The sequence below is a fragment of the Ambystoma mexicanum genome, chromosome 2q, assembly GCF_040938575.1.
Source record: "Ambystoma mexicanum isolate Mex_15411 chromosome 2q, UKY_AmexF1_1, whole genome shotgun sequence".
Classification (NCBI taxonomy): domain Eukaryota; kingdom Metazoa; phylum Chordata; class Amphibia; order Caudata; family Ambystomatidae; genus Ambystoma; species Ambystoma mexicanum.
Genome location: NC_090924.1, coordinates 81,279,775 through 81,304,989, shown reverse-complemented (window position 1 = coordinate 81,304,989; position 25,215 = coordinate 81,279,775). Strand labels below are relative to the sequence as shown.

At 43.4% G+C, this 25,215-nt stretch overlaps 1 protein-coding gene across 4 annotated transcripts in view; it reads right to left on the bottom strand.

The window, feature by feature from the left end:
- Positions 1-25,215, bottom strand: part of RAB11FIP3 (RAB11 family interacting protein 3) — a 945,045-nt gene that overhangs the window by 422,787 nt on the left and 497,043 nt on the right. For all 4 annotated transcript variants that reach the window (XM_069646896.1, XM_069646893.1, XM_069646894.1 and 1 more), the window contains one exon: positions 9,250-9,337. In XM_069646896.1, coding sequence (XP_069502997.1) covers positions 9,250-9,337 — 88 coding nt within the window. The remainder of the gene's footprint in view (positions 1-9,249; positions 9,338-25,215) is intronic.

The window sequence follows — 25,215 nt, the reverse complement described above, 5'->3', positions numbered from 1 at the left end:
CTCCCTGATGTACAAATCTTCCTAGACCATGCATCCAACTTTTTATCGTCCCTATCTGGAGGGATTGTAGGGTATGTAGCATTTCTTGTGGAAGTGGCTGCTTGTACTACCAGACTTTCTGGAGTTGGGTGTTTGCTCAGGTATTCTGGATCAGAATTGCAGGGTCTATATTTAGACACCATTTTTTTATTTCCTGGCGGGATGGCTTAAGGGTGTTCCCATGCAGAATTAACCCTGCTTGGCAAGGCAATGTGAAATGGAAGAATGGGGTCGTGCTGAGGTGTTCCTGATAGAATATCTGTCATGTCATCATCCTGAGAGACTGGTGAATTTCTATCCCACCCCATAAATTCAGTAACTATTCATAGGTTTTCTGTAACCCGCATCACCCTGCTCTGATGGGTCTGGCTTATCAAGTTTGTAATCTGGAGAAGTGTCCAGACCACTTGCTGTTTGCAGACATGCTTGTAAATCTAGAATTTTTGACTGAGGATTAATTAATTCCTCTGGAACAGATCCTGTGCCAAATTTAACACCAGCAGAGGTGACTTCTTCATCTGCTGATAATTCTCCCTTATAGATAGATGACATGGTCCTAAAAAAAATCAGTAGTGTGGGTTTTTCCCTTATTAAAGGCTTGGGCGTCGAAGAAAACGTTGATGGCGTTGATGCCGTTACCACAACCTTCGATGTCGTCGAGGGAACCTTCGATGACCTTGAAGTAATCGGCGAGGGAGTTGTGGAAACTGTTGAAGGAGCTTTCGAAGTTATCGATCGTGAACTTGACGTAACTTCCTTCGAAAGAGTTGTCGACTCGAAAGCCTTCGAAGTCTTCAATGGTGTTAATGTCGACTTCGATGGCGTATGATGTTTCAACGCCATTTTGTTTCTCTCTACTTTCGAATTATGCACCGGAAGCTCTTTTTCATGAGGTGATCGGGAAGAGTCCCTAGATGACACCCTCGACAACCTTTTGTCGGCTTTTCTTGTTTTGGACCTTCCTCTGTCATGTTTTTTGTGAGCAGGGTCATGGTCTTCTTTAGCCTTTTTAGAGGGGGTCTGAGCCGCGTTCTCAAAAATCTGTAGCATGGAAACTCGAAAGCCTTCCCATTTACTCACGGAGTCATGCTTTGATGGGCATGCTATCACCTCCTCCGAAGACGTCGAGGAAGAAGAGGGAGATTGATGTCTTTTCTTTGTCTTCTTGGATGACGAAGAAGACTTTCTCGATCTACTCCTCGACCTATGTTTTTTATGATATTTTTTCGAAGACTCGGCCGAGTCTTTCCCCTTCGAAGTAGACTTCGATGAACCCTCCCTCATCGCCAGTTTACCTCTGAGTTCTTTTAAGGCCTTATGGGCCATCGACTGGCACAAACCACAATCTTCAATTCGGTGGTTGGAACCGAGGCACCAAAGACAATTCTTGTGTGGATCAGTCAAAGACATTTTTTTTCCACATTTTAGACATATTTTAAATCCCCTCTTCGTTGTGGAAGGGTTCGATGAAGACGACATTGCTTTTTTCACAAAAGACTGAACCGCCGTTTGAAACGATCCGAAGCGAAGCTAACGGAAAAACGGAACTGAAGCCAACGGGCGCGCTTGAGGGTCTTATACAGTGGATGACGTTGGTGCTCGACGAATGCCGTGAGGGACATAGATGCCACGGCCTCGAGAGGAGCACCCTCTGGTGGAGAGAAGAAAAAAAATTCCAAAGCAGCAAGCTGAAGGTAAGGATATATCTAAGATGAGGAATACTTGGGAGGACACTCCATTCGAAGTTGATGCTGCCATAGGATTTCAGGCACAGCTAATAGCATCTGAGAAAATGAAAGTCAATTTGTGCACTCAGGCAAAGAAAGCACGTACAATTAAGGAGGTGGTCCAATGGCTGATCTGGGATCTGCATTTCTGTGGGTATTGTGAGAAACCTGAGGGTATTCTCCATAGTAGATCCCGAGAATCCCTTATTCGGGTGGCCAGGGAAGAACTGGCCCTCTCTTATCCCAACCCTAAAGGCAGACGAGCGGGGAAAGATCACCTGGGAAGGGGAGCCGGGGTTTTGCTTGGGGAAATAACCCAGGAACGTGTGGAGGGTGAAGTCCATGAAGCTTTTGTAGGCTGCTCCAGATCTACCCCCCTTCCTACCAATAACATCTCCCTTATCCAAAGCCAACAAACCATCCACCTATGGTGAACCCATTAAGAACCCAAACCCCAGTGACATGGAAAACTACATCTCCCAGTATCCCTGTCTTTCTGTTACACACCCAAATACTGCTGGTCATTCTTTTCCACGTCCCTCTAATTACTTTCCGAACTCACAATCTGCTTTGATTAAACACCATCCCCCCATTTATTTCACAAACCCACCAAAATGACCTTTCCGAAATCACCTACCCCCCTAGGACAAAGGCTATAATTCCATATAACGCCTCTTCAGCGTCCTACCACGCACAATACTTAGAAACTCTACCTCTCCCCTTTTCCGACACAAACACTTTCTCCTGACACAAAAGACAACAGACTAACACTAAAGCTGTTTACCTGACATGTCCCAACCCAAAGGTCAGGCAAAGTCAGGCAATTAACCAGAACAGCACACACCTGACGGCCCTTTCCTTTCCCCACAGGGATATAAGGTGGCGCACGAGAGCACAATACGAGCAAGGCAAACCACACTACGAGACAGATATCCAGGCACTCCAGTTCAAGAGGAGGAGAAAGGCGGCGATACCCGAAAGGCTGATAAGGAGAGAGGCGACCTTGCCCTTTCCAACGAAGTCCCACGAAACCTCTGCAGAAGGAATCTTAAGACCGTAAACAATAGCCCAAGTGTGTTGCAGCAGATGTCACTAGTACACAGCGTGCCTACGCTGATGAGCAGGACAGAGGGAGACACCTGCTACAGTGGTACCAGCCTTGACTCCCGATACGAAGAAAGCCAAGCAGGCTCAACGCAACCGGTGAGTTGAGGGGAGAACTGATAATTAAATCGAACTGTGTTGAACAAAAGAAGCAAATGGCTGATTGTGGAAAGCATAAAGAACTGTAAATGTGAAAGGGGAAAGCCAGCAGAAGATGAGCCAGGCACCACTCTGGGCGATTAACCGATTGTTGTAACTACTGTTACCAGAAGGCCTTGGGACAGGTGGGAAGAGGGTTAAAGTGGTCATATGGGGCTCTAGTAAAATCCTCTGTATAGTTGAGTCTTTCACTGGTAGATGATCGTAAAGATAAGGCAAGTGAATCCCACATCGTAAAGAAAGTGGAAAGAACAGTGTGTTGACAAGAGTGAACCCGGCAGAGGGTTGTCCACAGTGAATGGTTTGAGACATTAAGATTTGTGAATATCACAAAGAAGATTGTGTAGAAAGCCTTTGTGAACCCGACAGAGGGGGGCAAACGGATGAAAAGGATCTGCGCCTGGAATAGGGGATTGCAGGGGGGAGAAATCCTCACCCCCAAAAGCATGTGAAAGCAACCGAGAAATCATTTTTGAATACAAGCCAGGGTGAACCCGACAGAGGGAGGCAGATATTCGAGAGGGGACTGAGGCCCGGAAGAGGGGGACCCAAGGGTGAAGAAATATCAACTCAAGTGCAACCCAAAAGGAAACTTTGCTTAATTTTAAATATATCAGGCCATTGGAAGCAGGAACGCTAACCTCTGTTATTTTGAAGACATCAGGTCCGCGAGGGCAAGAGACTTTGTGCATAAGAAAGAGACTTAGCCATCAACGGTCCTGATAATTGCGAAGGAACTGTCGTCTTGTGCTGGAAAAGCTTGAGCTGTGCTCCAGAGTCCCGCCTTTTCCAGTGCTCAAAATGTGGGGAAGGCAGACCAGGATTACTGCATCTGACTTATTATTTATGAACACTTCTTTCTTTCCTGTGAGCCCTATCCCACACTCTTTTGTATTTAGCGTAAGGAATGGCACTTGGTTTTTCTTAGTATAGGCCCTTTTATTTGACAAGACGCCACTAGGGCTGCCTTTTTTGATTTGATGGTCGCAGCTCGCTCTCATCTTAGATTTAGGTTTAGATTAGGCATTTTTCCATCAAACCTATACAGTTTAATAAACACCCTTGAACTGTGATCACTTGTGTCTGTCTATTCTTGATACCATGCAATCCTTACAGTATCTTTCTGTTTTTTGGAGTTGTGGGGGATATTTGGGGCAATTTGCTATTGCACTGCATCTGTTTTACTGACCTGGTGGGCTGGTTTTATTGCAATACAATACTGACTTGAGTTGTTCCCCAACTTCCAACCCATCAGTGCGGCAATAAATACACTGTGGTGGGACTGAGAGTGAGAACTTGTGGCTTTAAGTGTGAGGTTTCCTATATAACTAAAAGAAGAAAGGTGATGAAATATATTCAGTGGGTAATTGCTTTAGTTACTTGGCATGCTATAGTAGAAAGTCTGAAGGCATCTTGATGCTATTACAGAAAGGAGGATGAAAAAAGATGGCAGTGAACCAGGACTGTAGACTCCCGACAAGCACGTCCTTTAGTTCTTAAAAGTCAGATTATTGGAATCTAGTTGCATGTTTTGAGAGGAGTTCCAGCACATTTCTGCCAATAAAGCAAAGTACATTTTCCAACTATTCTCGTCTTCCTTTAAATTTAGGAACAGAAATGGAGTAGCCTGCCAGAACACAGGGATTTCTTGGTCTGTATGTTTGAAGGAGACTGGCAATTAAGAAAAGTGAGGTGCCCTCTACCCTTTTGGGTAGGAGGCACATACATTTAAACAACTCTTTCCTGTGCAGGAAGCCAGCGCAGGGACCTTAGTCCGGGGAGAGGTTGTCACTCTTGCCCATCTTCAGCAAGTCAAGCTGCTGTATTCTGTACTCTTTGTAAAGGGTGCATTAATTTGACCTGAAGGCCAAGATAGATAATATTTCAAAAATCCAATGTGGAAGATATAAATGCATTAACTGCTATAACTTGAGTGAGAAAGTAAGACGCGATAGCATATTTTTTAACTGCAAATGCACTTCTTTAGAACCTAAACCTGAGCCCCACGAGTTCGCTCTGAATCTAGCAGGTTTAAAGTTCTATAAATGTTCCATCTGCTGTTCAGCTTGTAGAGCCTTAATGTATTGTGATTTGAATGTGGTTGGCAACGGTCTCTTGACTCCGTTAGTTTGAGTCCGATTTGATTAATGTAATATTTTCATAAATAAATCAACATGGTAATTCACCAATGATTATGATGAGTGTATTCTGGATACTAGCATAGTCTGGTTAGAAATGTCATTAATAATGGAAGAGTCTTCTTTTAACATTAATTGCATTGTCAATTTGGGATTGAAAAAAGGGCAGTTGTGCTTTACAAATGGGGGTTTTCTGTGCATATACATGCACCTTCTAAGTAGGATTGTAATGTTAAGGTCAAAATCTGCACACCTTTCTTTTTTTTAGATTCCTCAGGATGCGGCATTTGGGAGTGGGCATTTTGGGAGTGGACATCTAGGAAGGGGTAATGCAGAATGTTTTTATCTCAGATTTTATTGCGCAATAATGTGCAAGTCTACGTTAGTCTGGTATGTCAGTTTTGTGAAGATCTCTTCAGCATTACCCAATGTAATGATACTATTTAATGTAAAAACAGAGATTTCGCCTTGTAAATTATCTTTTGCTATTGGTTTTCAGGAGTGAGCCATGCTTGTATAATTGCAGTCACCTTTCCTTTTGTTCATAAGAAGGGCGAAGAAGAGCAAGAAATGGTCTGATGAAGCAGTTTGGCCTATTTACAGGTCCTTGTGTAGTGTTAGTAAAAATATGATCTAAGATGTGACCACAGGTGGGTGGGTTGTTCTACTATGGGGGAACAGGCTAAGGTCCTACAGAGATTCTATTCGATTTTTAGTGTATGGATAGGTGTTCTTATCACAACAGAAATTAAAACTATCCAGGATCATTAGATGGAAGTAGTTTTTTGGAGTTTTTTGAAAAAGTGCAACATTTTCTAAAAAAGTGATGTTTGTATCCTGTGGGCCTGCATACCATGTACATATGAATGCAGTGATATATTCAACATTACTGTCCGGAAGCCACCTTTCAGTTGGGCATATAATTTCAGGGAATTAATCGGTCAATAAATCATGATGAGAGGTAGTTTTTTATTGCAAATGATGTTACCTCTAAGTTGTAGCATAGGTTTCTGGTTTTAAAACCTGCTTGCGGCAGACAAGGTTGTTTGAACTGAAACCTCTTTCCAAAGGCATTGGGTGAAACAGGTTCTCAGATTTCAAAACATCCTTAATTTCCTCCACTAGGTTACAACATGAGGAGAAGTGGGTTTTCTGCCCGTGGGGTTATTACCCACATAGCTGCGAGTTTATCAGCTTTCAAAATGTCCGAATGCATGATTTGGCCGATTTTCGGCTGTTGGAAAATTCCGAATGGCTGAAAAGTTCGACCAGATCACGCATTTGGTGCTGGGGGCGTGTCCCCCGCAGCCACCCCCCTAAAAAAAGGGATGCAGTGTTGTCCCCTGAAACCACTGCTCACTATACTATTAGCAGGGGTTGCGGGGGTGTCCCGCGCAGCTGTCCCGCAGTCCACCAACAAATAAAAAGGGTGCAGATGTGAAAGGGAACAGGCTGTGCCGGGACACAGCTAGACGGAATGCAAGTTAAGTTGGGGGTGAAGGGGTACAGGTGTGTTGGGGGTGTGGTTGGTGTTTGGGTAACTCAGACATGTTCAGGGGAGAAAAGACGGAAGATTATTGTGAAAAAATAATCTTTGGTCTTTTCTCCCTTCAACATTTCCGCTTCGGGCATTCAACCCCAAATCTTGCTAGCAGCATCACTGGCCCTACGGGAGAGGCCAAGCATGCCAGGTGCTTACGGGCTTGCTTCAGGCACATCTGCGGTGCATCCGCTGCCTTGATGATTCCGGTTGTCCATAAATACCTTAACCGTGCTTCAGGGGTATGGCCTCAGAAAGCAGATTAAGGAACAAAGTTGAATTGCACGTTCCTCAAACAATTATTCAGCCAATTCTGTCCCTCATCCCAAACAGTGGGGCGTTGTTGCCCTATCTACCCAGTAAACATGCATTAACTGTGCACGAATAAAAGTAAAATGATTAAAAACCCAATATCAATGAGGTCAGTCAAAAGTTAGCAGACAATCATAACCGTAATCCATGACAAAGTGGCTCCTACTTGTGTCCAATGGTCATATCTAGAGTGCTTTGCTCTGTACTGTAACCATGCTTTAATACTAAATGAAGATGGGAAAAACAAAAAAAGAACGCTTATAAAAGAGAGTTTCAATAATGATTATATCAACTTTAACAAGGCAGGGACAAATGGGGCAGGTGCCAAAACAATCATACAGTTATAGCTTCGTGCATGATGAATGCAATTGCATTAAACGCACAGTGCACAGAGAGCCTGATGTCCCTAGTTGCTAAATGTAAAAAAAAGGCCAAAGTAAAAAGAATGTTTGTGCAAGGTCGTTTTTTTTTTAATGTGGCCCAGAGTTAATTTATTCATTCATAAATAAAATTGGCACAACGGTCAAATAGCACAGCGAGTAGAGTGCTTGCTTTGGTATCCATGCAGAGCCTGCTGATGCAGGTTCGAATCCCGGCAGGGCCAAACTCAGCCTTTCATCCTTCCGAGGTCGATAAATGAGCACCACACACCGTGGGTAATAATAAGCAGTGCTCAGATACCTGAGGGTTTGTAGAACTATATAAATCCTAAATTATTATTAATTATTATTAATTATTAATATGCATTCAGCCATTAAGGCTTTACATATAAACACCAGTATACTTGATATCACATTTCCACAAGTTAAAAACATTGCTAAAACATAGCTCTTCGCAAAGTACAAACAGAGGTACACATAATCAAAGTACAAACTTTAAAACAGTATGCCCCTAGACAATTCCATTACTATCAATACAATTGTGTCATAAAATGTCATCATATGATACATTGCATTTAAATCATTCCCTTGTAATAGGATTTTCCATAATCTGTGCATATTTACTACCTCAAAACCATTATTATACGCTTTCACATTGGAAGTTGAACTTGAACAAAAGGTATTATTGTCTTACTATTGTACAGTTTGGATAAGCTAATTGGTGCCCAGGCTTGGACAAGTTAGGTTCTCAATGCTCTAAGAATAGACCGCTATTGGCTCTGGTAGCCAAGTTTATCTCGTCACGCTCTACGGCGTAACTGTGTATCGATAGTTTTATCAACCGTTTGGTTGCTGCATAAGATCAGTGTAGCCAGACCTCTGAATTATCTTTGGCCCGTCTAAGATATACCTTACTTAGCTGTGCAAGGGTACCATTTACAATCGTAAATTCCTTTTTCAAAAAACCAACCATTATTTCAGCTATGAATGTGTTAATAGTCAAGGTACACAGTTGTACATAGTATTGCTTTTTTGTATTCAATAAGATCAATGGCACTCATAAAATTACATTCTAATATTAAAAATTCTCTTGATAATGATTGAGGCATCCTGAATAAAATCTTTAAAAGTTTTAATTCAAAACTATTTATTTATTTAGTATATCTTGTGCCCCATACCTCCGATGCATACAAAAGGCAAGAAACCACCTTAGCAGAATAAAGCAGCATTACAGTGTGAACAGAAAAACCACCTTGTTTGCCAATAAATAGACTAAGTGCATGTGCAATTTGTAGGCATTTAGTTTTCGTCCCAGTCCAGTGCTGTTTCAAATTCATTTTTTTATCAAAAAAGACTCCCAGGTATTTGTAATTTGCTACTTCTTCAATGTATTAGGGTCTTTCCAAATATGTGCACAATGAACATGTTGTAAACAAAGTGTTCAACCAATGTGGTGGAAAAAGGCTTGTGTTTTTAACAGAAAGTCCTTGACATCTCTAGTATTTTTTTATATGAAGAATACTGCATTGTCAAACATCAAAAAGTAAACATATTTCAAAAATAAAAAAATAAAAACAACTGGTTTGCACCGGTTTTCAGTCACACTTTTTTGTAACATGCTGTAGTTTTGAAAGATAAAAAGAAATGTACAGCATTGGTCATTGTGGACAAAGGTCAATGCAATATCTATTCCTGCTGTGTCACAGATCATCTAATAACAATTACACTGCTCCTATCAAATTGATGAAAGGACACCATAATCTCAGAATGCATAGGCACAAAACAGATAAAGACTCGGTTGATGTAAAATGGTTCACAGAAGGTCTTAGTGGCAGAAGCCCTGTACATACCTTATCATTCATGTCAGTGTCATCAAAATCCATGTGGTTGTGTACAGGTTCCTCTGTGTTATTCAGGGTGGCGGTCTGATGCAGACGTCTAAACCAAAACAATTAGTCTATTAGTGGAGTGCAGCCCAAAAGCCCATTAATAAGATCAGTGTGTTCTTAGGGTAAGCCAAACAAATACCATGTTAGAAAATAACACTTCTTTACCAATGCATCCTCACTATTTTGGAATATGCACGTATCCATTGCTCTACCAATGTATCCTATTCCTAGACATAATACAACTTGCTAATCTGATACTTACAAGTGGTATTCAGGTCAGAAGCCTCTTCATTCAAGAACTGGGAACGGGACGGGGATCTACCTGCAGAAACCCTTGCGTTAATTTGTTATCATTAGCCCATTGAGTCATAGTGTTACGTCTATTGACTAGACTGTGTTAGTGAATGTGCCCAAACACTTTAAGAGAGCTCAGAAGCACCCATGCCCACACCCTGCCCCCTCCTCTGTAACCCAAATCTGGTTCACTAGGTCCTCTTTAACAATTGCTAGTGCAATCTATAATATGCTCAGCATGAAGTTTAGGGGACACAGTATGGGTAGTATGTTTAATGGGGTGGAGGGTCTAAGAGCTGTGATGGTAAGAATATGTTACTTACATGTTAGCAGCATACTCCATCAATGACCTCTTATAGATTACTATGCTAATTTGAAAACTCCTCAACTTCAGACTGGAAATCCTACTTTAAATAAATATTATACTAGAACAGTACACTTCAGTAGGAATTCTGCAATGAAACCTTTTGCTACATTAACTAGGGTTTCATTTGTTCCACCCCAAGCGACTGTTCATTGAACCCTCGTCAGCAATCATACGTTCAAATCTTAGCATCCGACACCACTCTCTGAAGAGGGATTTTAGTTTAGGCTGACTGGATAGCATGTAAATCTATCCAAAAATAAATAACCAATGCAGGAGAAGAGCCGTTACAAGACAAAACGTATTTTTCTTTAATACTGGATATTTAAAAAAATGTAGAGGCTGGTTTGAATGTACCTTCAAAGAATAGTACAAGGGTGGGGGGTAAAGAGTTGGTGTTTTCAACTTCAGAGGTTAGTTCCTGAGTATACCTGACATTCCTTTCCAGACAACAGTGGTATTAAATATTTTAGAGGAAGTTCAATACGGGTGCTTTGCTAATCTCACATAATGTAATATTTTAGAATATTGCTTCTGTGTCCCCTTGTCCTCCAGTTGAGTGAGCTGTCACGTGGCCAGGAAGTTTCAATGTTTCTGTAACAGAACATGACATAGTCCGCTAGTAACCCTGATGTGCCTTGTTTGCCAACTAACTTCCCCCATTTGCAGTTTCGTATGGTAGGAACAGCTCGGGACCTTTGGCAGGACTGAGGAGACCGACAGCAAAAACTGACTTCTGTTAGGCTACATGTGCCATCAGGCTGTGCAAGACCTCAGACACTGTCTTTCGCTCTTTATTTTGTACCTGGTCTAATGGCCTAGTTATAAAGGCATCTGCTGGGATAGAGGATGATGAGGGGGGAAACACTGCTCTCTTCTTTCATGCTTAGTCAATTATCAAAATTGCTAGGCTGAACATTTGTGACCCTCTGCATCCGGGCCAGAAAAAAGAGTTTGATCATTATAACATCATATTAGCTTTATTCTGAAATTATTCCACAAAAACATCACAAATTAATATTTTTTTTATTTTTTGATGCAGTTGAAATAAAACAATGTTTCAATATCTATGAATACAAAGAAAATGTCCTAGGTTAATATATACATCTTAATTTTTACAATTATTACATTGTCATCAGAAATATGAAAGTTATATAAACATTGTTTAAAACAAATCAATTCAAATTATCAATTAGATTACATTTCATAAGTAACATGATCAACTTCAGAGGTCATAAAAAACAAGCATCATATGAACAGATATTTAGAAGAATAAAATTAAGAGATCTCATTGGTTGATAACTCGACATTCACACATTTATATATAAAATTACATTGTTGTAAAACTAATTCATTCATTGTTGATCACATAGTTTTGGTATGAAATTAAACGATTACATTTCTGAGAAAATAGTCAAGAAATTAATGGTAGCTATTCTTAAACCATATTAGATGTGATTAATAAAGGTTGCCATATATCATCAGCATCCGTATTTTTTATGTAAATTAGTTGTCTGCGGAAGTATTTGACTCTCTGGGGTGTCAGAGCTGAACACTCAGTAAAGCAAGTGTCTTAGAGTTTCTTTCTGGTCTATTTTAGTACAAAAACAGCAAAAATTATCCTCTTTTTTAATGACGGAACGCCTTGGTAGAATTTCTCTGGATGGCCAAAGATTCAAGCGGAATCGTAGTATTGCCGACCTGTACAATGTTGATGGATATCTAAGCAAATACGTTTCCGCAGTGCAAAGTCGTGTATTTACAAAAGGATTATTTTTGAAATCTTTATGTTGATTACATAATCTACGTGTCTCTATCCAGTCATCTACGTATAGCTTGGTTTTTGCTCTATTAGGGTCTGAGATTAGGACTTCAATGGTTATTTCAGCATTAGCCAAGATCTGGATAATTTGTTCTCTTTTTTGAATTGGAAATTTGTGAGGAGACAATAGCATGTAGTCCGATATTACTTTTAATGACGTGGCAGAATTGGAGGCCAAAAGGCACTTCCTAAAGAAGGCACACAAACGCCACTAATACATGCAGAACAAGGATGTTAATCCTAATTTGTATCTAAATAGACAGCTAGGAATACATTGAGGTCATTTTAAGACGTTTTTCCAGTATTTACCTTCAAAACTAGTAAGTATTGAGTTTCCTGGAGCTTCTATTGTCTCCAGACCGTACAAAAGCAGGAATTGTTTTCTGGAGGTAATATGTGATTGCTGCCTTTACTGAGAATTTGCCGTATTTTGATAGAATCTTTTTAGTTTGTGAGATTGAGCTTTGATGTTTGGAGACAAAGATGTTTAAATGTGATTTATTGTTCAATTGGTTATCAATAACCATGCCCAAGTACGTGTACTGTGTAGCCACTTGTTAGGCAGAAACCTGTGCAGTTCCCTCTGGGACCACTGCAAAAGATTTAGGACTACAGGTGTTTGGCAGTAAACCCACTTGGTAGCAGTCTGTACCACACAGATTCACTTGGTAGCTGTGGCTGAGCAGTAAGACTTCCCTCAAGAAGAGTTAGGCAGTATACAGAGTATTCGCAATAGGTCAAAAGAACACAATAGAACAAGTAAACACTGACCAGGGCTTGGTGTAAAAGAGATATCATTATTTATTTAAAACCACATCTAGAAAAACACACAGGCACTAATAGTAAGCAATCCAAAAACACGGTCACTAAAAGATATACACTCCCTTAAAAGAATATTAGACAAGTCTTAAGTAAAGCCCCACTTATTTTCAGACAGCGGTGAGCGCTTAACGTAGATGGCACTCTAATAATTCGTTTAAAAAAGGGAGAGAAAAGCAAAGAATAAATTGGAACAGATCCCAACACTTTTTCATGAACACAACAAGAGAGGAAGGCAAGTAACACCGTGAGTTTAGAGTCAGTAGGCCGGATCCACTTTAAGAGGATCAAACGAATTTTGTCCAAGGTCACACAGTTGCAGTGCACAAGAGTCTTGTAAAGGTTCAAAAAGGAGTTGGACCAAAGAAAGGGACCAGTTAGCAGGTCAAGGCGGCCAGTCCAGTCCAGAAGGTTAAGGGGTTATTATTACCTTGTAGCAATCTTTAGAAATGGAGGCCTGGCGGACACGGTACCTTAAAGTGGTGAGAATACTCCAACGGGGGCAGTTGTTCCTGGCAGCGGATGCAAGTCGGTGCTTCGTCCGGGGGAAGAGAGGATCTCGTCGAGGAGTAAGACAGGAGTCCGTTGCACTGCCAGGGAAGAAACCAGCCGCTGAGTTTCTCAGGTGAAAGGAGCGGTCCTTTTGTTCGCGGTCCAGTAGTAAGTGGCTATCCAGTTGCCAGGGTGCTTGACACGGGCAATTCGACGACTTAGCCGGTCGGGGGTGCGAAGAGAAGAAGGTAAACTGGTTGTGCCCACCAGTCAGGGAAAGAAGCCTCTCCAGCCGGGAGATCTTCTCTGTCGTCGGGAAGTGGTGAGGTGGTTCCGCAGGGCTCCACCGGTGGTGTCGTCGTGGTAGGTCGGCTCAGCTTCTCCCTCGTCGGATTCTCAGGTCCTGTGGCGACTTCTGAAGTTCCAGTCCCCAAAGACCTGCTTTTATGCAGCATACCCCCATTCAGTCAGCCTAGCTGTCAATCAAACATGCTAAGTGGTGAGCCGGCCGGCTCACCACTTGGGCCAATCACACAAGAGTGCGACTTGAGTTACCAAGGTAACTCAGTCCAGGGTGCCTAAACCTCCTCCCACACCATGTTTGTTTAACGCTCACCTGACTCCCACGGAGGCGCTGGCCTGGTTCGCGCTGCTGTGACCTCTTCTAAGGTGATGCGCAGGGTTCGGAAGACGGACTGGACCGGGCCCCCAAATCTGGCTTGTCTGGCTCGCAGAAGTATCCTTCTGTAGGCGAAAATAGGGGATTAACTGTCTGCGGGGTAATGCAATCAGCCTCCCACTTTCCCCTCTCACCCTCCTCGAAACCCTTCTGTGATTCCTCGTAGCGTCTCACCTTAGGGTCTGGAAGGACGAGCTCTCCATCCTGCTTCTGATGCAGGGGCGCGTTGGTATCCAGTTACTTCACTGGATTTTTGGATTGGTGAGAACCAAACTTGCTTGGGTTCCAGGTAAGTTTTTTGATAAGAGGTTCCCCTTGTGTCCATGCATTAATGTACTAATGCTAGTGTCTTTTTCCCCATAGGGGCTGGGGTACGGAATGCCGGGGAACAGGCACCGACCCGAGATGAGAGGTGAAATCCTTGTAGAAATCAGGTAAGTCTTTAATGAACGTTTTTTGGTAATGTCTTTTCATTCGCTCATTAACGCTGATGTCTCTTTTCCCCTTAGGGGCCGGGGTCCGGAAATGCCAGGATGCGGCGCGGACCCGAAATGAAGAGGGAATGAATCAACAGGTAAGTCTTAACATGGAGATTTAGCTTTCCTTTTTCCCTTCTCTCGCTCACCTTTTGTTCTGGTCTTTTTCTCCCTAGGCGCTGGGGCGTGACTGCGAATCCGGATGATCGCTGCTGAACATGGAGGCGCCCAGTAAAGGTGAGTGGAATGCGGCGCTGCAGCGATCGACGCGATGAACTTTTAAATAAAAGTCTTTCTTTTCAGGATTGTTGGCGAGATGTCTCCGGGATGCGGATTTAGCAGGTAAGGACTTTTCCTTCTTCTGTTCTCTTCTTCTCTTCCTTTGCAGGTGATCCAGGATTCTGGCAGGCGTGGCAGAAGTCAGGATGCAGGAGCAGACACGGTGAGCGTCCAGCTGCTAGATGCAGAACAACACGAAGCACGTGTGGCTGTCAGGGTGGGATTTAAATAGCCTTGGAAGAAGTTCCAGGTATGTATCCTTCCTCCAATCAGGTATGTATCCTTCCCCGACCACGCCCGGATGGTAAATTAGTCCCACAGGTAAAGTAGTTCCTTTCAGGCCTCAAGGAGGCCGGGATCCTGCAGCATGGTCTGCATCAGGTAAGTGCACCCAAACACATCCATAATGAGCCTGGCGCCTATGGCGCCAGGACTGATGTCTTTTATGAGCCTGGCGTAGGCGCCAGGACACTGTCCAAAGGGCATCTATATGGGGTTGCTGGGCCCTTCCTTGGGGACTGGATGTCCGCTTTCGGGGACGCAGGGCTTGAACCGGCTCCCCGGGAGCGGGCACCATGACAGCACTCCACCCCCCCCCCCAAGGCCCCTCCCAAGGTTGTTCCCTCCGGGGGTTTTGGTTTGTCTGGGAAGAGTCGGTGGAATTTCCTGACTAATCGAGGTGCATGCACATGGTCGCTGGGTTCCCACGACCTCTCCTGAAGTCCGTACCCCTTCCAATCAATTAGGTAGAACAGTTTTGACCTAAACATTTTTGAGTCTAAAATGTTCTTCACTTCGAATTCGGGCTCCCCATCTATTAGAATAGGTTCTGGAGGTTTGAGTTACTCGGGTTCCGGGTACCACTGGTTTCAGAAGTGACACATGAAAAACAGGGTGAATTTGCATACTAGCTGGTAAATCAAGTTTAACAGCCACTGGGTTAATTATTGCCGTAATAGAATAAGGTCCCAGATATTTTGGGTTAAAAGTTTGAGGCCCTTTGAGTGGTAAATGTCTGGTAGCTAACCACACTTGATCCCCAATCTGATACAGAGGTGCTTCACTCCGATGTAGATCAGCATTCTCCTTGTATTTTCTCTTGGCTTGTTGTAAATGCGTAGTTGCCTCTTTGAAGGCTTGGGTAATTGTAGAATGCAGATGTTCTACTGCAGGCATTCCTAGGTTCTGAGGTGAGTCAAGGTTTGAGGTTCGAGGGTGATGCCAAAACAAAGTATAAAAAGGACTGTGGCCAGTTCCAGAGTGTACCGAATTATTATATGCGTATTCGGCTATCCAAAGAATGTCTTTCCAGTTGCTTTCAGATTGCTGTAACATACACCGTAAGTATTGCTCAAGGGTCTGATTTGTCCTCTCGGTCTGACCATCGGTCTGAGGGTGGTGACTGGTCGATAATCTTACGTCGATCTGCGCCATTTGACAACATTTGCGCCAGAAATGGGAAATGAATTGGCTTCCCCGGTCAGAGATTAGTATAGATGGGAATCCATGTAGCCGAACAATATTTTCGAGGAATTCTTTGGCTAGGACAGAAGCTGAAGGTAAACCTTTCAAAGGAATAAAGTGGGCCATTTTGGAAAACAAATCCACAATTACCAGAATAGTATTGTACCCCGAACAAGGAGGCAGGTCCGTAATAAAATCCATTGATAGGGTGTGCCAGGGTGCTGTCGGTATGTCTAGAAGTTGAAGGAGACCGGCTGGTCTTTTCTTTTGACTTTTATTTTGGGCGCAAACACCACAGGACATCACAAAAGATTTAACATCTTTTCGCCAAGAGGGCCACCAAAATTGTTGTTTCACCTTTTCCTCTGTCTTGGCAATACCGGGGTGTCCCTCTATTAATGCATCATGATAACCGGAAATAACTAGTTCGTGTAATTCCTTATGTGGCAGGAATAAGCGTCCTTGAAAATAAGGTAAACCATTATCTATGGTAAAGTCTGATCCCTTTTGTATCCAATCCTGTAAGGTTGTAGGGTCCAGGAGTTGTTTCACTCTGGCTTGAATGTCTTCAAGCGTCTGTAACGAAGTCATGCCTAGAATCCTCTGTTCGGGAATTATTGGTACTGGTTCCGAGTTTGTATCAGATTCTCCCATTCCAATTCGGGATAAGGCGTCTGCTTTGCCATTCTTGCAGCCAGGTCGATAGGTAATCACGAAATCAAATTCAGAGAAAAACAAAGCCCATCGGAGCTGCCGTGATGACTGAGCCTTGGCGGTTTTCAAATACTGTAAATTCCAGTGATCAGTGATCCCTGTGATGGTATGTCGAGCGCCAAGCAGATAATGCCGACAGGCTTTAAAAGCGGACTTAATGGCTAACAGTTCTTTGTCCGTGATTGCATAGTTAACCTCAGGTGCCGAGAATTTTCTGGACCAAAATGCTACGGGATGCAGTTGGTTGGTTTCGGGATCTCTTAGGGACAGGACAGCTCCCATGGCTAAGCTGGATGCGTCAGTCTCGACGACATAAGGTAGATCTGGACGTGGGTGTTTCAATATAGGTGCGGAGGTAAACTTAGCTTTTAAATCCTGAAAGGCCTGCTCGGCTTCTTCAGACCATTCAAAACGTTTATTTTTCCTCAAGAGTGCAGTAATGGGTTGTACCACGCGTGAAAATTCAGGGATAAACCTGCGATAGAAATTGGCAAAGCCGAGCATGCTTTGAACCCCTTTTACAGAGCTAGGTGATGGCCATTTGAGGATGGCATCCACTTTTCTTGAGTCCATTCGGACTCCTTTGGGTGTCAGGATGAAACCTAGAAACTCGACTTCTGTGGTATGGAAAACACATTTCTCCAATTTAGCAAATAGTTTGTGTTGGCGCAGTTTTTCAAGTACTGCCCTGACGTGTTTTCTGTGATCAGATTCCGAAGAGGAGTAAACCAGAATGTCATCGATATATACGACAACACAAACATCGATGAGTTCCCGAAGGACATCATTCATGAAGTATTGGAAGGCTGCCGGCGCGTTACACAATCCGAAAGGCATCACCTGGTACTCGAATAATCTGTATTTAGTACGGAAGGCAGTTTTCCATTCGTCGCCTTCTTTAACTCGTACCAGATGATAAGCCCCCCGGAGATCTAACTTGGTGTATATGCAAGCATCCTTCACCTGGTCAAGGAGTTCAGGGATCAGAGGCAGAGGATAACGGTTTTTAACCGTTATCTGGTTCAATGTGCGGTAATCGATACTAGTTCTAAGGTCGTCTTCTTTTTTGGGCTCGAAGAACAATGCCGAGGATGCCGGGGACTTTGACGGGCGAATAAAACCATTAGCTAGGTATTGATCCAAATATTGTCTCAAATGCAGATTCTCAGGTTCGGTGAGGGCATAAATCCTGCTACAAGGGGGTTGTGCACCGGGCACCAGATCGATTTGGCAATCGTACGATCTGTGAGGAGGTAACGTGCTGGCCTGTTCCTTTTGGAAGACGTCCTGAAAGTCTTGGTATTCCGGAGGTAGTTGCATGGAGGCAGAGGTTACAGATGCTAGATTAATCTTCAGGTTTTCTGGGTAGCAGGTTTGTGTACAATCCGGGAAGGTTATTCTCTTAGCTCGCCAATCAATTCGAGGATTATGTGTCTCTAACCAAGGGATTCCAAGAATAACCTGAAACTGTGGAGCCTTGATTACAGCAAACACAACACCCTCCCGATGGCCGTCGGGACCAATAAGAGTCACCTCAGTAGTGGAATGTGTTACCGGTCCAGAGGCAATTTCAGTTCCATCGACTGTGGTGATGACATCTTTGCTGGTTTTAGGACAGAGAGGGAGGTTAATCCTCGAGACCAATTCACGATCCACATAGTTTCCAATAGCCCCACTATCGATGTATGCCTTTATTGCATGCAACCGCTTAGGCTGTTCTGGATCTACGAGAACCATTGGCACAATGAAATGCGAGGTCTGAGAGTTCGTTTTCAAGCTCGGCAAGTGGACCCCTACACTTGTCGGGCGGAGTCGTTTCCCGAAACAGAGTCTTCATGGTTTTTATCAGCGGCTCCTACCGCCTTTCGGGGCGGTTTTACCGGGCAATCTCGTAGAAAGTGTCCAGAATTCCCACAATAAAGACAATTTTAACTGCCACCTCCTTTCACGTTCCTTTTGAGTTAAGGGTCCTTTAACCCCTCCAATTTGCATAGGCTCAGAGGCATCAACTCCCTTGGGATTAGCATGAGTCTTGACCAACACCCGGGTCTCAAACCTGGACCGATCTGCTTTTCTGTTTTGAAGTCTGTGATCCAATTGGACCACTAAGTCTATATACTCTGTGCATTCTTGGGGCGGATTTACAACTTGGGCCAAGATATCTTTAAGTTCTCCGCGTAGGCCTCGATAAAACAACGTGACTCTTTTATCCTCTGGCCATCCCGTTTCCACAATTAGTCTATTAAAGGTTGCAATATAGGATAGGAGGTCCTGATTGCCCTGTCGCAGGGATAGAAGTTCGTCATCCAGAGCCTGCCCCTGAGAGTGTCGAGCAAATAACCTTTCCATGCTTGCTTGAAACCTTTGAAAATCACGGAGAATCGGGTCATCTTGAGTAACCAGTGGAACTGACCAATCGGCAGCGCAGCCGCTGAGATATGACAATACAAAGGCTACCTTGGTCTGATCATTAGGGAAGGCCCCAGGTCTGCATAGGAAGTGCAAACGACACTGATTCATGAATACGGCGAATCGTTTGGGGTCCCCAGCAAAGCGTTCGGGTGGGGCCAGCGGCATGTTTCCAGGTAGATTAATCTGCACAGGGTTACTGGAAACCACAGGAGCGGGGTTCCCTCCGGAACCGGGTAGAGGAGTTTGCCCAGCTTGACCTTGCAAAAGCTGTCTGGCCAGGTCATCAGTTCTTTCCTTTGATATTATTAATTCCCTCCGGAGGGCTTTAGTCTCTTGACGAGTGGCATGTACTTCGGCCCGTAATTCCCCCAGTAATTGGGCCAACTGATCAGTCTCAGAACTTTCCATAGCGCCTGGGTGGGAATTTGTAGGAAGTCTTCGCGTTCTGTAACGCTCACCTGACTCCCACGGAGGCGCTGGCCTGGTTCGCGCTGCTGGGACCTCTTCTAAGGTGATGCGCAGGGTTCGGAAGACGGACTGGACCGGGCCCCAAATCTGGCTTGTCTGGCTCGCAGAAGTATCCTTCTTTAGGCGAAAATAGGGGATTAACTGTCTGCGGGGTAATGCAATCAGCCTCCCACTTTCCCCTCTCACCCTCCTCGAAACCCTTCTGTGATTCCTCGTAGCGTCTCACCTTAGGGTCTGGAAGGACGAGCTCTCCATCCTGCTTCTGATGCAGGGGCGCGTTGGTATCCAGTTACTTCACTGGATTTTCAAATTGGTGAGAACCAAACTTGCTTGGGTTCCAGGTAAGTTTTTTGATAAGAGGTTCCCCTTGTGTCCATGCATCAATGTACTAATGCTAGTGTCTTTTTCCCCATAGGGACCGGGGTACGGAATGCCGGGGAACAGGCACCGACCCAAGATGAGAGGTGAAATCCTTGTAGAAATCAGGTAAGTCTTTAATGAACGTTTTTTGGTAATGTCTTTTCATTCGCTCATTAACGCTGATGTCTCTTTTTCCCCTTAGGGGCCGGGGTCCGGAAATGCCAGGATGCGGCACGGACCCGAAATGAAGAGGGAATGAATCAACAGGTAAGTCTTAACATGGAGATTTAGCTTTCCTTATTCCCTTCTCTCTCTCAGCTTTTGTTCTGGTCTTTTTCTCCCTAGGCGCTGGGGCGTGACTGCGAATCCAGGTGATCGCTGCTGAACATGGAGGCGCCCAGTAAAGGTGAGTGGAATGTGGCGCTGCAGCGATCGACGCGATGAGCTTTTAAATAAAAGTCTTCCTTTTCAGGATTGTCAGCGAGATGTCTCCGGGATGCGGATTTAGCAGGTAAGGACTTTTCCTTCTTCTGTTCTCTTCTTCTCTTCCTTTGCAGGTGATCCAGGATGCTGGCAGAAGTCAGGATGCAGGAGCAGACACGGTGAGCGTCCAGCTGCTAGATGCAGAACAACGTGAAGCACGTGTGGCTGTTCGGGTGGGGTTAAAATAGCCTTGGAAGAAGTTCCAGGTATGTATCCCTCCTCCAATCAGGTATGTATCCTTCCCTGACCATGCCCGGATGGTAAATTAGTCCCACAGGTAAAGTAGTTCCTTTCAGGCCTCAAGGAGGCCGGGATCCTGCAGCATGGTCTGCATCAGGTAAGTGCACCCAAGCACATCCATAATGAGCCTGGCGCCTATGGCGCCAGGACTGATGTCTTTTATGAGCCTGGCGCCATAGGCGCCAGGACACTGTCCAAAGGGCCCCTATATGGGGTTGCTGGGTCCTTCCTTGGGGACTGGATGTCCGCTTTCGGGGACGCAGGGCTTGAACCGGCTCCCCGGGAGCGGGCATCATGACAGTTTGGTACCCAGACAGAGTGGCACCACTTTTGGAGGCGTCTGCGGAGAAGCCTGCCAAAAAGTGGAACAAAGGGCTCTCCCTGGGTTGGAGTCACAGAAGAGAACACAAACGCCATTTTAGAATCGAGTCCTGGCAAAAAATACCAACCGGCGAATTAATATTAATTAAATAAACCGGCGGTATGTTTGAGGCTATGAGAATTAAATAATTAAAGTTGGTAGCCTCGAACAATGGGAAAATCCCATAGGAATATATTCGCGGTCGAATATAAAAAGTAGTATCCACTGCCACCAGCCAAAACTCGATCAGGGGGGACGGAGACGTGCCCCCTCGACTAACAGACCCCGGGGCACTCGAATTGCCCCGACCAGTACATCCACAATATGATGGTTTGTACTGGTGTCTGTTAATAATTTGGGACTAGTAAAGCCAATGGTGACTTTACATGCCCTGTGGGACAGTAGTCCGACCCATGGTATGGAGTCTATGGTGGGGTGTCACTATGACACCCGTGTTACTGCACGGAGGGTGCTGTGTAACACACATGGTAAAAACATCTGAGACCCTATGGAGTAAAGGACCCCATAGCCCATAAAACACATTAACATCCAAAGGAATACCACAAATTATGTCCAAGAGTGTGAGGAAAAAAAAGAGTCTCACTCTTGGCAGGAGAGAAAAAACAAACTCCAGAAATCCAGCAAAGCTGCTGGGGGACTCACTAGGTTAGGAAATTCAACCTAAAGAGAGAATTCTCCCTAACACCACTTCTAGTCGCATATTATTTAAGGTCCATACAGGCTTTTCCATACTGTGCGTTTACTCACACACATTAATATCTTGGTTTTTTGTATGTTTATGGAGAGCTCATTTAATTCTATATATGCAGCTAGCGCGTTCAAAAGATTTTGTAATCCCACTGGCGTTTTGGAAATTAAAACCAGATCGTCAGCGTATAGTAGTGCAGACACCACTTCAGATTCCAGTTTTGGCGCATCAGTGATAACGTTACTAAAGGCATTTCTAATATCATGAATGAAATAGTTAAAGATAGCAGATGCAAGAATACAGCCCTGTTTAAGGCCCCTCGTTGTTGGAATAGGGACCGAAAGCAGTCCTTTGCTGGTTAGTCTGACTTGGATTGACATGTTGGAGTGAAGAGAGCCTATAATATCGATTATAGTGGGTGGACAATTTGCTTTGTGCTTTGCTTTGTGTTATTTAATAGGATCCGTTTGGATACAGATTCAAAGGCCGTATGAAAATCAACAAAGGCGAAATAGAGTGGTTGTTTGTTTAATAAGGCATGTGATTTTTTTTCATTGAAGATTGTAAGATTAATAGTTGTCCCCAAGCTGGCCACGAATCCGGGCTGATATCAGTCTCTCTGATCGTGTGCCAAGGTGCATTTGTTAAATTGTTGAAGGACCAGACGCGCAAAAATCTTCCCCAGCACGTCTAGGAGGGCTATAGGTCTGTAATTAGTGGCCAAAGAGCGATCAACCCTTTTAAATACTGGGACAATAACGGATTGTTTCCAAGATAAAGGTATTGTACTGGTGTTGATAACTTGCTTAAAGATGTTATTTAAGATACCTGCCCAGATTTTAGGATTTCTTTTTATCGTGAAATTGCTCAGCCTATCGGGGCCCAGAGCTCTTGATCGGCTAGACTTAAGTATGACATTTTAGAAGTCCACTTCAGAGGTGTTCAGCTGCCATGATTGAGAAAGAGGAACACAAAGAGCTGCTTCATCAAACATTGGATCTTCATACAGTTTTTGGAAGTGTTCGCACTGAACACCATTAATTTGGATCTTCTGTTGTGAGGGCTGTGTTATTTCATTCAATAAATGCCATATTTGGGCAGTGTTTTTCCGCACCATGTTGCGTAACATCATTTCACCATCTCGTGATATTCAGGCACGGTGTTGAAACTGCAGGGTCTGAAACAGATCCATTGCACACTAATGCTGCTGAATAAGGTGTCTTATCACATGATAACTGATTCTACAAAATTAACTGGTTTAGTTGAGATAATTTCCTGTCACTCCATTGAAAGCGATTTCTGTCAATATTGGAAGTTACAGATGTTTTATACCATAGTTTGGCCACTGCTGGAAATTGATGCAGCCAGTTCCATTGTAGGCATAGCAGGAGATGATCGCTGTGATTCTGCTTTAGCATGCTGAATGATTCTGCGCAAGCAAATAGTTGCTTGTCTATGTAAATATAATCAATAATGCTCTTCCTGGAACTCCAGGACCACGTGTGATGGCATGGGAGGTCTCCAGGCAGTGAGCCATTAGCCATATACAACTGTTTTTCGTGCATTATAGTTCACCACTCAGCCACTACAGAGTTTTTTTAAAGGCTTTGCGCTGTTAAGCAGTGTAAATTGAAGTCATCATGAGTCATTTGCAATGGTATCGAATAATAATCTGATTTCACGAAAAAAAACAGTGATCAGTGATACCTACTGGGTTCCTATATATATATTAAGTAAGGCAATCATGCGATCATGTCTTGTTATCCTGACCAATTGTAAAAATATATTTGGGGCAGCCCACGGTTGCACAGTAAAACCTGAGGTGGATTTGACTGCCACTAGTAAGCCAGGACCGGAACGCCCTTTTCGAGAAGGTTTAGCTGGCACCAGTGCTATTTCATGATCGTCTCATATTGGTGCCACGGTTAACCAAGTTTCCTGCAAGGCTACAATGTCAAATTAGTTAATTTGATTTTCATTGGACACCTGCAGATGAATGTAGCCTCGGGTGTTCCAACTGGCTAGTGTCAACTGAACTTTAGGGGTTTGTTCTAGTTGTTATGGACATCTAATACTTTGTTGTGATCCTGTTCGTTCTTTGTATTCAGCGCATTTAATTGTACAATCGATGGAACTGGCAGATCAGATTTTCTCATATCAGATGAGAATCAGTCTTGGCCAATAATAAATCCTAATGCAAACAACTCTATTTTGGCCTTCCACAAGGTGTTTAATACTACTCCAGAAGGGATCCAGAGTCTTACTATAGATAGATCAGCATTGCTAAGAAATTCTTTTAATTTTTTTATTTATTGTGATAAAACCAATTTAGGTTTTTTACACACACCTTCTTACATAAAAAGAAATAGTTCATTATACAAATAAATCATTTCAATACAAATTATCTTCTTTAAAATAAGGAAATGAAGAACATCCACATAGCAAAAATTAATCAGAATATAAATAACATACAAGGAATAATAAAAATATGTTTTTTCCAGCTGTAAAATTACCAGAATTATTGTGCAATGAATCCTGTATGCTGTAGCACTCAAATGACATTTAGTGTCAATTTAGTCTCAGACCCAGACATCATTCTTTCCCAAAATGTGCTTGATGAAAGGTGGTCAATGGATCTAACTGAGCTACTCAAGTATTTAACCCTGATGTCCAAACGTTCCTCTGCAGAATCTCAGTATATGCGCGATCGTCTGGTCACTTGGGTCTGTACATTCGGGGCACAGAGTCCGAAACCCCGCTGCTATTCCCCATTTGGCCAGAACCAAGCCGATTTTAATAAGGTTCAGACATACTCTCAAGAAGTTCTGCCCTCCTTTCACATCTGGGATCTTCGTTAGGTACCTTGGAACGTAGTCCTGCTTTTTACAGTACTTGAAGAAAGAGACAAGAATTGAGGAAGCCCTCACAGTATCTGATGTTGTAATCCAATATCCTACTGTGAGAGCGTTCTTAACCTTCAAAGGACTAGTGATCAATGTATGGTTGTCTTGCTCAGAGTAGACTAAAATCTCTTCTGCTGTTTTCTTGAGTTCTATTAGGGTCAAGGAGGAATCTGCATTCAATTGGTCCAAAAGATCTTCATAAAGGGTATTGGTCATTGCCGCCATTATTGATCTATACAGAGAGAGCAGCTTACAATCAACTAGGGTCCTGAGCGATCTTAAACCTAATTCATAACTTAGAGTTGACATCTGGAGGCTTTTAGGGAGACTTAATACTTATTTCCAGATGGTAGCTTCTATTTTCTGCCAGTCCATGGACCAAAGATGGGGTTTAGCCTCAATTACATAGAGTAACATTGGAATCGTATTTGCCATATAGAACTTTATTATCGGCAGAATGGAAAATGTACAATAAAGGCCCAATATGTTCCTCATTTGAGCTGTTAGCTGTGTGCACTTAGCCAGTATTTCTGTGAATTGCTTCCCTAATGTAGGAACCGCATGCAAAGTATATCCTAAGTATTCCAC